Raw genomic sequence first — 13,982 nt, forward strand, 5'->3', positions numbered from 1 at the left:
AAGAACCGAATCTCGTAAATCTGAGGAGCATTTACCATATGTTAGTACAAACTCTTTTATCAGTAACTCATATTAGATTACTACTAGCTGAAATTGTAACTCATTCACCATTAGCTTGAAAGGTAGCGTACATAAACTTACTGTTTGGTAAAACAACGGCCGACGTTGCAGCCACTGAAGCAGCGATGATGTAAAAATAAAACCACATTTCGAGCGGTCGGAGGATTTCTTGTGCAAGAGAAATGTATTTAATACCGGGTGGCTGAACAAAATGGCCGTCTCCTGTTTTCGTTTGTTTTTCGCATACCCTTTGTCGCATCGTAAACTGTTTAGGCTCATTCGATAGAGAATTTTATTAGCCACAAAACGTAAAACGAGGTTTTTAAAAAAATTAAGCCGTCTTCGTTTGCAATGATGCCAAATGAAACTGTCTGAAAATTGTTTGTGTCCCAGCTCGCAAAACATAAAATCTTGTGCCATTTCTTCCCCTTACGGACCTTTTGAATATTTATAACTGTTTCATTTAGCAAAATACGTTTTCTTTCAATAGAAAAAAAGTCTTGGTCATGCTGCATACGCTGAACGAGTTATGCAGTCAAGACACATTGTGACTTTTTCGAAAAATGCCGGTTTTTTATTTAGTATTTTCGAGTATTTTCTGTTACAATTTTTGGCTGCATGACAGGTTGCACCAAAAAATGAAGATTTGACTTTAAAATGTAGCTGACACATTGCCCTTTCTGAAACAAAATTGAGTCGGGTAAGCTGTTAAAACGTTGCTTTGAAATTTGCTCTCAAAGACTTTGTTTGCCGGTTTCCCGGGAATTACTTGTGCAAAGTCTCAGTTCTTCAGCGCACTGGCCAAGCACGGTTGCTAGAATACTGCAATTCCTTACAGTAAAAAAACGAGAAACAACTTCCCTACCAGAAAAAATGAAATAAGCTACATTAATGTCGTTAGTTGAATAGCAAGAGTTTTTAATTTAGAAACGGGTAATTTCAGATTTTCGCTTCCAGGACATCATCCAAACCCAGCCAGTTTTACAAAACAATTCATAAAAAATTTCAGCCTTATGGAAATTTTGATTTAACTTAACTTTTTAATGTTAAAAGCATTGCTCTATCGAATGAAACTAAGATAACGTCAATTCAGTGTTAGACGGATCCAGCGCACCATGACAAAACAGACGGCCATTTTGTTCAGCCACCCGGTAGAATAAATCATAAATGGTACTTTTGCTAAATCAGGCAAGCAGAAATACTTATATACAATACCACCTTCATGATTCAATAGCTATAACGTAATTTGAGTTTAGATAACAGTGATAAATATCGAATGAATACTATAAACCGGAATGTGGAAATGCTGTAACTACGATGCGCGTGTTGCAAAGCAGACTACTCTGTACAGTTCCGGCTCAGTTCTAACTGTACTGCCTGCCTGTACATGAGTACAGATATTAATCGTTCATCTCCAGCGCGTCATATGCCTATCAATTCCCCAAAATGTCAGTACGACTTACAATTGTTAGTCGTTCCTGCCCATTTGCACGTGTGGACGTTTCGGGCATCTGACGGAAGTTTTTTTGGATACAGTCATCTCTTACAGAAAAACTGTAAAGTGTTTTAGTGGAAACTAGTTTATAGTTCAGACGTCGACAGGCAACTGACTATTGACTAGAACCAACTATTGTCATAACGCCACACTAAGGTGCAGCAGTTGTACAGAGTATTTGCACGTAATAAAGCTTCATAACAAAGTACTGATCCTTTAATAAAAGACCTTAATGAATTGGTATACCATCAGCATCCTAGCGAAGGATACTATTCAAGGCAATGGCGCAGACAACAGTAATAACGATATAAGTATTTGATGTCAAACTACTAATTTTTTGCTAAACTACTGTACACACGGTATGTTTAATTAAGGCTCGCACCTAAGACTGTGCTCGTATATACTTGTATTGTAAAATAAATTATTTGTATGCTAATTAATCACAAAAATAATCGTGAATTTGGTGTGAAACCAAAAATTATGGAAAATGCTGGGCGTTTATCTGAATTCCTTTGAGAAAAGATAAAGCGACATGTATATGTACGCTCGGCCGTGCTGTGGCGCGCCAATGGTTTTCTAAACATTTTTTTCTGTATTGTTTCATCGCAATACCGCTTTGATGACCTTTGAAGAGAGCGGCCTTTGAATATACGTAGAAATCCTAGTAAGACAGTGACCTTTCCCGTCACTGGCTTGTCCTTTTGGGATGCTACGCACTCATTAAATACGGCGACAAATAATGTGAAAAGTGATATGCAGGAGGCCCAGACATCTGCCAGAAACCAAGTACACCGGATGAAGGATATTATTTCTCGCACGCGCTCAACAGTACAGCCTTCCCTTGGTTTTTAATAATTTTATTTAGCATCTACAGTAGTTTGCGGTGTACACAACATGCAATTGGAAGTCGATATATAGACGGACACTTCTTCGCTCTCTGTTTGTATTTTGACAGGAAATTCGTGTTAGCTCGCATATAGGGGGGAAAACCATGTCAGTCGAACCAGTTCACGGCACTGCTGCCGTCACCCGGCTGGAGTTTGACGTTACGGCAGTACATGCGGCTAAACCAGGCGCGGTACATAAGCACCATGTTTAGCCACAACGTAAAACTCCAGCCGGCTGACGGCAGCAGTACAGGGGAATGGTTCGGCTAGACTGCTTTTTCCCCCTATATTAATATAATAAATACGGTAGATTTTTTTATCTAATTAGAAAGTCGTTCTGTGGAGGGCAAAGATTAAAAAAGGGATTGACGTGCGCACCGCACGGCACAAACGACATCCAGTGTTTCCCTTCTAGCGTTTTGATCGTCTTCAGCAGTCGTCAAGATTTTTTTGCCGACGACATCCGGTTATGTATTATCTCGAAGCAAATGCCTTACTGTAGCTGCAGAGCGAACACCCTCAACAGATAACTGCCGAATTACCAGTGGGGAGCATTATGCGAGAACATGAAGAAGCAAAGTTTGGATACGAGTAGTGCTTTTAGTCAGAACAACAGTAATCTGGGCAAAGCATAGCTAGTGTGTACTATCAGGTGGCTGCTGCCACCGCTCACGACAGAACACAACCCGGAAGTATCGACTTTATGGAGATACGGCACAAAAACCAAAACCAATCAACTGACAAGAAACGGATCCTGCAGCCAGCGCCTGTGTGCTGCAGATCCGGAAAAGCGATGCTGGTGGACACGGCTGTTTAAGATCCAAGCCGTAAAAAATTGCAGAACACTGTCAGCTTGACTAGACAACTACAATTAACAATTTATCAAAGTTAATCAAGTGATTCGCTTGACTGCCAGTAACATCCACGAGAGCCACATAGATAAAGAAAATCATCGTCGTATAGACGCAGTTCCCACTCGTCATAGGTCAGAACATTTTTTATGGAGGAACCAAGGGCGCGATTATCGATGCTGTACGCCACTAGATTCCCGTCCTGCTGCGGTCGGACGCTGTTGATGCGTTCCTATGTCGCCGCCTTGAAACTTATTCGATTGTCTTGCCGGCGCACTACCATTAATTGCCTGTTGAAACGGGATGGTCCCAACGTGAATTTGCTGTTTGGAGAACTGTACAAAGTATCCAGATCCATACTGTTTCCCATTTCGACAAGAATTGAAAATGCAAATTAAAATTCCAATTAATATTACATAAGAGGTCTTCGTAAGACCAAACAACTTGTCTTAGTAATCGTACGATTCTGATGGAGCAAGATTGACCGGACCACCGCACTGCCAGCCTTGGGATCCGGAAGAGCGAGAGGATCGCCAATAGACTCCTTTATTGTTAAACAAATAGTAACCTAGATGCGACAGCAGCAGTCTCGATTCGCCGTATCACCAGGTTTCGGTAAACCAGTAAGATGTCTCGATGCTGTCACCGGTCCCCCACGATCCGACGATAAAATGGCCATCGCTACCGAGTACGCGCGTAAAGGAGGAATCCAACTAATTACAATCAACCGGCTGTTCACCAACCGTTTCATGCGAATGGGGGATTTTTAACTGAAGTTGTAGGTCACGAAAAGCCGCTGCAATCGAGTCGAGATCAGTGAGCCACGGCGGTGCCCCGGTATTCACGCTTCTTGCGCGAGTAAAATCCCGTAAATCTAAGAAAGAAGCAAAACGGGGTGCTTTTAACTATTTTCGGCATCAATTTTGTGGTCAAGTTGGACACTTACTGCTTGGTAAGGCAGCGGTTAGCGTGGCAACTGCATAAGCAGCAATAATACAGAAGTAAAGCCACATTTTGCACAATCAGTTGGTTTTGCTCTTATTAGAACGTGATTGACCTTAATGAGTTAATGTAACTTGTTTTGAAGCAAAAACCGCGAACAGCTTTATTTATATGCATCGGTGTCTAGTACATACCCGCAGATCGATACATACTCGAGCATAACTCGAGTCTCGATAGCGTTGATAAATATCGAAGGAATAATCTTGATTGCTGATATCTGCCATTTTATGTGGTACACTGCACATGTACAAAGCGTCATTCGGTTCCGGCTTTGTTTTAGCAGTGCATGCGTTCTAATCGTTCAATCTTCTGGCTCGTCACTGTTTTATCCGTTCCCCGAAATACCAGCTACTTCTTACCGATCCCGACGCGTGGACGTCTTACGACGTCTGACGGACTTTTTTTATAGTTACAGTCAGTGTTTCAGGAAAACTGGATCATTTCAGAATAACCCGGTAAATGTGTTCGGGAATTTTGTAGGATCAATCGTTCAAAAGCCGACGGGCATGTGACTGCCACGCATGACAACTGATTCGAACATAATATTATTGTTATACCAGAGAGTTCGTGTATGGGAAAATAGCGCTTGCTGGTTGCACTGGGAAAATATGTGTTGGTGTATGCGGGCAGTGCACACTTTGCAAGCTCTTTTTTCTTGTACTCGAACATTGTGATATAACTTCATTACGAAGATTACTTCAGTGCAGTTACGGTAGTGACGCGAAATTAAGTGGCAGAGAAATCCCCTGGACCGCCCTCACTAGGCGTCGGCTTCATTGATGTCAAAGGAACCGACAGCTAGTGCGGGTGGTCCTGGCGATTTCTTTGTCCCTTAATTTCGCGTCACCACAGTACAAAAGCGCAGTTGTACTGGCAACAGTTGTAAATTTATGTGGCCCCTCACAACCCTCACGACACTTTCGGTACAGGGTTATTTTCAAGGCTCCGAGACATTCAGGGATAAGAAATATTGCTCGTGGGGACAGTTACGCCTCCAGGAGCCCAAACATACTCCCGGGCGGAGTATTGTATTAAACGTAAACATCTACAGATGGACAGAGAACATTGTACAGAGTACTATACTCAGTACTGTACGGTTTACGGCATAGTTTATTAGTAGAGTTTATCCATACCTGCTAATGCAGCAACAGATGCACAACGCAACACGGTTAGCAACTTAGCATTGCTTATCAGTGAAATATGGAATGACCTTTATGTAGCAATCGAGCAGCAGCAGCGTCTTAACGAACGTCGACAAATTCTATCGCGAAAAAAACGTTTGGAACTTTGCAACGTTTCTAGGCTCAATAACAAGCGTTATTCTCTGTAAATTTGATTGCAAGGAGATCTAAATGATACTTTTTGTGGCTCAGAACATACTTTCACATGGTGACGGAAGTTAATAGTGTTCTTGTAAAGATGCTGAAGGAAAAAGAACCGAATCTGACGGAACCCGATAAAGTAATTATTATTATGTATTTCCCACACATGCATCTCTCGCCTCATATCTAGCTTCTTATGAGTTTTACCTAATATTAATTTGATGGAAATATTGTTATGATTCACGTAATAAATAATTTTCTGTAATGATATCAGGTGAAAAAAATAAAGTTCATGCCCTTTTTTTGCGCTGGACATAGGATTATAATCTTTTGCCGAATTACAGTATTCAGCTATTTATGGAGACATGAATCAGATGATAGCCAAAGCAAGCTGGCTGATATACAACAGCCGCATTGCGAACGTTTTGGAAATGTGGCTGTTGACCGCTAGAGCAGTTGCAGGTAGGTGATAGCTGGAGCAAGATACAAGCGGCTTTTAATAGTGCCATATCTTCCTGGACTCCATCAAACATCACCGCGCAAAAAAATAGATTGAATTGTAAAAACAACCAATCAATCTTTACTTAGTTACAATAACGATCGACGTTGCAAAAAAGCACAGACTTCGTAAACTAGATTTGCTGAAATAAAACCAAGACAGAAACAGGCACAAGACACGAAATCATGTTTTTCGCCAATAATATTCTTTTATAATTTGGTTTCAGTGCTATCCAATATTTCTGAGCAGAAAACTTAAGCGTTTATCAATGTTCGCGTTTACAACATCAAGAAATCCGCTTGACTGCCAATAACATCCGCGGTTGTCACACAGATAGAGGAAACCATCATCGTACAGCCGCAACTCGGGATTTTCGTACTCGTAGTTCGGTGCGTTCGTTATGGAGGACCACAGCGGCTGATTTTCCAAGCTGTATATGACGAGATTCCCGTCTTCCTGCAGTCGAATGTGGCTAATGTTTTTCTGTGCGGCAGCCTTAAAAGTAATTCGACTATCCTGTCCGCGCCACACCACCAGTTGCTGTTTGTTGTAACGGGATAATGCCAAGCTAAATTTTCTATTAGGAGAGTCGTGTGAAATATTTAATTCCATATCATTTCCCACTTTGACTATCACTGAAGAGCAGAAAAACAGATTTTAATAGATGACGGAGTGACTTAAACTTTAAAGTCCTTTCGTTTGTTAGATTAATAGTATCGCCATATTTCGTAGCTTACCTCGGTAATGGAGCGATTCTGCTGGAACAATGCTGACCCACCCACCACACTGCCAACTTTCAGTGCCCGTGGACCGTGAGGAGCGCCAGTAGCATCCTTTCTCATCGTTACAGAGGTAGAAGTAGCCCTGATCCGACAGCAGGAGTCTCGATTCGCCATACCCCCAGGTTTCGGTGGACCAGTAGGATCTCTCGAGATGGTCGCTGTTATTGCCCCATGACCCGAGGACAAAATGTCCATCACTATTCAGTACGGCGCGTAGCGGAGGCAGTCCAACCGTCTCCGAGGCCCACACCGCACGCCCATCGCATTTCCGGTACAGGACTAGATTCTGGTCGGTCTGCAGGATTAATCGGTACGTTCGTGATGGAGAATAGTAGCTTGTGTTAGCCGCAAGGAATTGACCGGCTCGTAGTATCACTGCAGAAACCGATCGATCTGTTATATGGATAGCTGCACTGGTAAGAACTGGTATCGTAGCGTTCTGACTTACCGCTGCCATTGCCCCACTGCTGATTCAGTGTTTCGTTTTTGCCAATTGCAGCGTTGGCCGGCTGCCTAGGCGATTTCACCTCTGAGGTTGGAACAATCACTGTGTGTTCCGTCACATTGCTCGTTGTATTATTTTCCGCTGGCTTCCCAGTTCTGCTTAGCTCTGCAGTGCGGGTCGCGGCGGTTTCCTGATCTTCTAAACCAACAGCAACGGAGCATTTTGCTTTGGTAAACTCATTATACAATTTCCTTGCACTCGTATTCTTGACACTTACCAAACTGTGCAACTTGTTTCTTTTTCCTCTCATTGGATGCATTGTTGTTGAGCCAAAGCGGTTCGTCCTGAACGCTCGTCGTTTCCGCTTCTGGCAGCGGCTATTTTACAGGCAAAACCAAGCGACGACAAAACGATTAACTGCTCAATTTAAACATGGTATTCTTACCAACAGTTCGGTGTCACCATTTTCTTCTTCCATCAATTCACTGTCATAGCGCAGCGGTTTTTCCTGTCGATATCTGCTCCCGCAAGAATGTTACGATAATTATTACTCGTACCTTGCCAACTTAACAAAATATTCAAATGCACTATATTAACTAGATTAATTCTTCTCGAAGGTTAGCAGACTTTGTTTTTACACACTTACTGTTTGGTATAGCAACTGCTGATACGACAGCCGCACAAATAGCGAGGATTCCGAAAGCAAGCCACATTGCGAATGGTCGCACGAAATTGATTCAAGAATGATTAGTCCAATACTACCTAATTTTCCTCGATTAACAAGAACAACTTTTATATGTGTTTTCCGTACATGCTGTGTACGGAGAGCGCAATTTGATTGCCGATAGGCATGAATATGATCATGATTAATATCAGATTAACGATCTTGATGACAAATACTTCGTAGTTGATACACAGTGCACATTTGCAAAAGCGGAATATCTGTACAGTTCCGGCTTCGCTCTAGCATTGCACGGCGGTACGCATATTATTGGCACAATACGTTAAAAATGCGTCATATGTAGTGGTTGTTTCCCGAAATGTCAAACGTTCGTAAATGTGTGAACTTCTTAATGCGTCTGGTGTATACATTTTCGGATACAGTCATATTGTTTCCAGGAACGTTTCATAAGAATTTTGAAAATGGCCGGCAGCCGGGTCCAGTAATTTTTCAAAGCCCAAATGCCGGTAGGGGATTGACTATCTGATTATCCTCACGCTTGACTGCGGCATAGCCGCTGCTATCAATAATGAATAAAGTAACACCAGTAACGGTTGTTAATCGTAGCATCTGCGTAGAGCAAATTTTCATGCCGGTGTACAATTGAAAATTGTGCAGCTAATACACTGATTTGTGGGACTACGTTTAGTCGTACTGTACTATTATCACACTACATACACTCTTCGTGGCGCCGCCACGGTGGCGGCAGACAAAAGTTTCCGAAAGCTTACACAAACACCTACCGAGTAGCGTTTTCTGCTTGGTTAAGAGCATTATTTATTACCTAGACAATTTTTGGAGTTGGGAATAAATAAGCGAAGCTCGCCTGTATAAGTATCAACTATCAAGTACTTGATCTGAATAAAGCACATCGGATGACTGTGATGCTCGTCCGTATGCAGCACTGTAATTCTTTTGGCAATACAGAAATTTATCGCTCGGATAAAACATAACACTTTACAAATACAAAGTGTTATATTGTACTGAAAATGATGGATGAGTAAAGTGCCGTAATTTGAATGGCGAATACGTAACAACAATTAAAAACATCATGATTATTTCAGTTATGCGTTGCAGTTTGCAGATCACGATAGTGCTTCATTTATTCGTGACTGAACCGTGAGCTGATGAGACCTACAGCGAAATCAACGTCTCCCATTTCGCAACACAAACATGACAAGGCATCGGTTTACGTTACACCACGAAACCTTAACGGGATGGCCGAGTTGTTTACATTGTAAAACCAAGTAGGAACAAGTTAACCATATTTTGAATCCCGGGGTCAAAACAAAACACTTTTATGGACAGTGAATTTTCCTTTGATCGTGTTGGCAGATGAGTTTTATACTCGACTGAGCCGTTTCATTACAACTACGCGTAAACGTACATTCCGTCGCATAGTACTGAAAACGTTACTGTTAGTCACAATAGTTTTGACAGCACTAATAATTTTGATATTATGTACGTATGTGTGTCATTCTACTGACGTAATAAATTTAATAATTGTAAGGTTAAAATGCATGGGTTTGGCAAAAGCTTGACGGCGCCGACATCACTTATTACGGCCGTTTTAATCTGCATGTTTATTTTACTGCATCTCAGCGGTTACTTTCTCTGTCCAATCCAAACAGTTTCCAACAAGAACGTTTTAAATATATTGGTGACAGTGGCACTATGCAGCTACATCGCTGTGCAGATGACGGCCGACGCCATCTTCGTCAAATACTTTTGGGACAAATTCTCCAGCTTCTCCAGCATGGCTGACCTTTTGCTATCTATTCGCCACTACCTATACCATCCGTTAACGTTGGTCTACGTCTCATCGCTGTGGCGCGCTCACGGCTTTCTTCTGCAGCTGCACAGAACGGTACTGGTGACCTTTGGGCATGTGACAACGCTCGGTGATGGAATAATCTTGGCCGTCGTTGCTGTCTCATTTCTGGCATCCTACCCGTTCTTCATGATGGCTACCAATCTGATGAGCGATTTAAAAGAAGTCGCTGAGATTCATGAGAAACCAATCACACCTGACGAAGAAAACTATGTATTACACACACATCTGTCGTTCCACATGCACAGCGCCCTAACGGTATTCCATATGATTGGATATTTTGGTCGAAAGGTTACCCAGTGCTTGCTGATTATATTTCCTTTATTAATCAGTATGTTATACCGACATTTGGTGCGAAAGATTGCTGAGTGCATTTTTCACGGAGAGAGGAAAACGGACGAGCAAGAAACCGCAGAATGGATAGCTAAACATAATGTACTTTGCCTGGCGATCAAGCAGTTCGATAGGTTCTTTCGCTGGACAAATGTGTTAGCCTATGTGGAAGTTTTGTCGGTATTGTTATCATATATTTATGGCGCCTGTAAGGATTTTCAAGCGCATAACCCTGTCAATATAGCGCAGACGGTGCGCATCTCAGTATCTATGGCGCTGCTCCTGGCACATACTTTGGTTCTCATCTACCTCACCGAAAAGGTCACAATTCGGAACATTTTATTTTTACTTATTTAAATAACCTTGTTGCTTTTCTGCAGTATTACTGCCACTTTATCGCAGTGTTATGAGTGCATACCAATCATTTTTCCAAATTGGCATTTGTTTTTTACGGTTTTAACAGCTCATCGTAACGGCTTAGTTGGTTGTTTTTTTGGAATGCAAATTTTCTGTGCGTATTGCTCTCGCATGGATATGTGATACTCACAACAGAGGTAATATTATTTTTGGGTTTTGTAGAAATCCGAGACAGTTCAGCTGTTCCAGCACACGCTTATTGTCAGTGACCTGTCACCATCCGGCAAACAACGCTTGGTTCACTACCTCAGCGCTTTGAAAGTGATGAATCCAGGCATCACAATGGCAGGCATGGAAATTACCCGCGAAGTGGGCGTTGCGGTACGCGACACTTCATTTTTATGTTTAGAAAAATTTAGTACATGTCTTGCTTTTGTAGGTGGCGGTGGCAGTACTTGGATACACTATTATTTTCGCTGAACTGAGCGAGCGCAATGCAATGTCCAAGAGCAACTGGATTGCAACTATGTCTGGGACAAACTGCAGCGAAGTATTTGAACAATACAACAAATGTATGCTTGGATAGCGGCTGCGTACAATGTCTTGAAGAATAATATTAAACGAATCTAATAAAAGTGTACGAAATCTTGAAACTGCAAATTCCAAACCGTAGAGGAATGATGTATGTACGAGAGGCGAATACTAGCTAGTGAATGTGTGGTTTGTGTAAGTGTAGTATCGTCTTAATTCGTGACTCGAACCCGTAAAATTGCACCCCTGCTGACACTTTTTGTTAGGGAGATCTGAGTGGCGGTCACAAACCAATAACTACATAAAATGGTACGGTAGAATAAAGATGTAAGGAAATGTAAGATGGCTGGACGGAGTCACGGAGGTACATTTGGTCGGTTAGCCAGCCAGCGGTATGCAGGGTATTTGAGTTACAGTAAACAATAACTTTTATTGTAGTGCCTTTGCTATCCTGTCTGGAAGCTGCTGCTTTCACTTCATGCCTTGAGCCACATAGTTACATAGTTTCGTTGTGCGCGGAAGGAGCGCCGCTGTTGTTAGAAAATGTCATTCTGGAAAAACTACTTCTACTATCCGGAAAAGGATCTAGTTGCATCTGCTGAGAGAAGAAGCTACGTCCATCTGGCGAAAAGCTGCTTTGAGTCATAACGCTTCCACCGACGCCGAAAGAAAGGTTAGGCATATGGGATGCGCCAAAATTGGGAAACGGACTGAATCCACCAGATGCAGGAAAAGCGCTGAATATCGGGAGCATGTTCATTTTCATCTGGGTCAGTTGGCTGTTGATTCGAGATGTAAATTCGTTGATTGTGGCGTCCATATCGAAGGCATTGTCGCTCCGTGCCCATCCTCTTAATCCAGTGGTCGTTGCGGCATCAGCTAAAAAAAACCAAGACGATTATACGTGGTGCATATTGAAAATCCTGCGACATATTTCAGAGTTTTTGGAATAATTTTGGCTATTATTTTGCAGTAGATTTTACTTTTAATCAGTGTGACGGAACTACTATATGAAGATGTCACCTTTAAATGTAGAAGTAGCTAAGGTTGTAGTTTGCTGCACGGAAAGTTCAGTCGTCGCCGTTGAATTATGTTCCGAATCTTCCAGTTCATTGGTCGTGGTTGATTACGGTACTGGCGATGATCCACGGGGAACAAGTTCTGTAAGTAACAATATGAGACCATTTGTAGAAGACAATAATTAAAATTACAGTTTTATTACCCGTGGAAGGGTTTTCCGCCTCTGTTGTGGTGGTGCGTACTGCAGTCGCAAAGGGCAAACGAGTGGTGCGTTTACTTGTCGTTGTAGAAGGCCGTCGGCTGGTGGCAGCACTGGGAAGGGTGGCTGGTGGCAACACTTGTTTCAAGACGATCTCATGATTTTTCGCAACTGTTCTTAGCTTTAATGGAGATCTGCCCGGGCAATACGCCCGTCGGATTCGTTCGACATCCAATGGAGGAAGTCGTTTTTGTTGCCCAATCGGTGCTTTCTCTTGTTTCGGCAGGATAGTGGGTTTCGTTGGGTCTTTAGCAAAGGCGTTCATAGGGTAATGCGTAATGGATTTGTAATCATATGGCAGTCCTTGCATGTCACCACGATATTTGCCAAATTGTTCCCTGCTAACTGCAATATCGGTCTTGAAGATTTTTAGGCAAAACCTCTTATTGCTCTACGATTCTTACATCTGTCTACATTGCTCCAGATGATGGTGACATAGTCATCGCGGTCGCTTCTCGACATCTCGTGAAAGAAGCCCAAAGAATGCATAATCTCGTGTTGAACGATGCCGATTTCCGCCAGACATGAGGCCGATAGCTCAATCTTCTGGTCAGCCTCGGTTTGACGCCCGATGTGGGAACTGCATCTGGAGTTCAACGGGGCGCTAGTTAAAAATTAAAATGACGACTGGCAAATACTCCATTTCGCTTACTGAACGCCACGAACGAAGTGAATAAAGGGATCATCCCCATCTGCATCGGTGCGACCGGTGAATCTGATGCAATCGCTGCCGGCTTCTGTGGACAGATTCTGCATGGCATTCAGAATCATAATTTGTTCTGTAAGACCTAAAAATGATGACATGCTGTAATCAATATAAAAAAATTTGGTTGCCCAACAAGGAAAGCCTGGGAAGCTTCCGCATTTAGGGAAGTGATTCGGTACATGGCACCAAATTCGTGCACTTGCGCAACAAGTTCCGTTGTTACACATTCTCAAAAACTCTGAATCGTGAAGCTGCGTTTTCAGTTTTGCTTTTAATTTAAAAGAATAATTTTTAAATTCTTTAATTTGAAAAGAGGATTGGAGAAAATAGCAGCATCTTCTCAAGTGGTATGCACCGACCCATCTGTATTCACTGAAAAGGTGCAATAGAAAAGTTTGCTCATAGCGCGCGTTATGGTTTGTGGCGGAAAGATCAGAAAAGCGACACGCTACTGTATCTGGTTACTGTTTGTCAGCGTAAGAACGCACCAAAATTTGGACTGATTACGAAAGGTACTCGCCTATCCGGCCAGAGCAGCTCGCTGTCAGTTACGACATCCAGAGCCATTTGCTAACCCTGTGAAACATAGATGGTGATCGAATGGTAACGCGGTGAACAGGCAAACAAATTATTTTAACAGTATGAATAAAATGAACTTGTGAAAGAAAGATACTTGTACGCGCGGGCAAAATCAAACTGATAATAATTCTGCTTGCATACAAAACATCCACACGCAAAATTCTGTAAGCTACCACTGACTCACTGAGTATTACGCTTGTTACGGAATCTGCGTCGATGCCGGCAATATCCCCCTCAAATAATGTGCTTTTTGATGTCCATTGTGTTGTGAGACCGGGATCACTAGCGTTCACGTCAGTGGC

General features: G+C 42.4%; 2 protein-coding genes and 1 long non-coding RNA gene across 5 annotated transcripts; all 3 read right to left on the reverse strand.

The window, feature by feature from the left end:
* Nucleotides 1–6,096: 6,096 nt before the first annotated feature.
* Nucleotides 6,097–8,186, reverse strand: LOC129601097 (uncharacterized). 3 transcript variants are annotated; one of them, XM_055499823.1, is made up of 6 exons: nucleotides 7,982–8,186; nucleotides 7,789–7,851; nucleotides 7,621–7,720; nucleotides 7,347–7,538; nucleotides 6,854–7,273; nucleotides 6,097–6,751 (listed from the first exon to the last, which is right to left on the reverse strand). In XM_055499823.1, the coding sequence occupies exons 1-6, from the start codon at nucleotides 8,054–8,056 to the stop codon at nucleotides 6,345–6,347; spliced, it is 1,257 nt and encodes a 418-aa protein (XP_055355798.1). In that variant the 5' UTR covers nucleotides 8,057–8,186; the 3' UTR covers nucleotides 6,097–6,344. The 3 variants fall into 3 exon arrangements, with proteins under 3 accessions (XP_055355798.1, XP_055355797.1, XP_055355799.1); XM_055499822.1 differs by having other exon boundaries at nucleotides 7,347–7,541; nucleotides 7,982–8,184; XM_055499824.1 differs by having other exon boundaries at nucleotides 7,347–7,541; nucleotides 7,789–7,861; nucleotides 7,990–8,150.
* A 3,627-nt stretch (nucleotides 8,187–11,813) lies between these two features.
* On the reverse strand, nucleotides 11,814–12,521 carry LOC129601100 (uncharacterized). Its single transcript, XR_008692191.1, has 3 exons — nucleotides 12,339–12,521; nucleotides 12,140–12,277; nucleotides 11,814–11,995 (listed from the first exon to the last, which is right to left on the reverse strand). It is a non-coding gene; the product is annotated as an uncharacterized LOC129601100 (long non-coding RNA).
* Nucleotides 12,519–13,933, reverse strand: LOC129601101 (zinc metalloproteinase nas-7-like). Its single transcript, XM_055499828.1, has 6 exons — nucleotides 13,875–13,933; nucleotides 13,590–13,677; nucleotides 13,048–13,183; nucleotides 12,800–12,981; nucleotides 12,711–12,740; nucleotides 12,519–12,529 (listed from the first exon to the last, which is right to left on the reverse strand). The coding sequence occupies exons 2-6, from the start codon at nucleotides 13,666–13,668 to the stop codon at nucleotides 12,519–12,521; spliced, it is 438 nt and encodes a 145-aa protein (XP_055355803.1). The 5' UTR covers nucleotides 13,669–13,677; nucleotides 13,875–13,933.
* Nucleotides 13,934–13,982: the final 49 nt, after the last annotated feature.

Source organism: Paramacrobiotus metropolitanus, unplaced genomic scaffold, assembly GCF_019649055.1.
Source record: "Paramacrobiotus metropolitanus isolate TYO unplaced genomic scaffold, Prichtersi_v1.0 Parri_scaffold0000213, whole genome shotgun sequence".
NCBI lineage: Eukaryota > Metazoa > Tardigrada > Eutardigrada > Parachela > Macrobiotidae > Paramacrobiotus > Paramacrobiotus metropolitanus.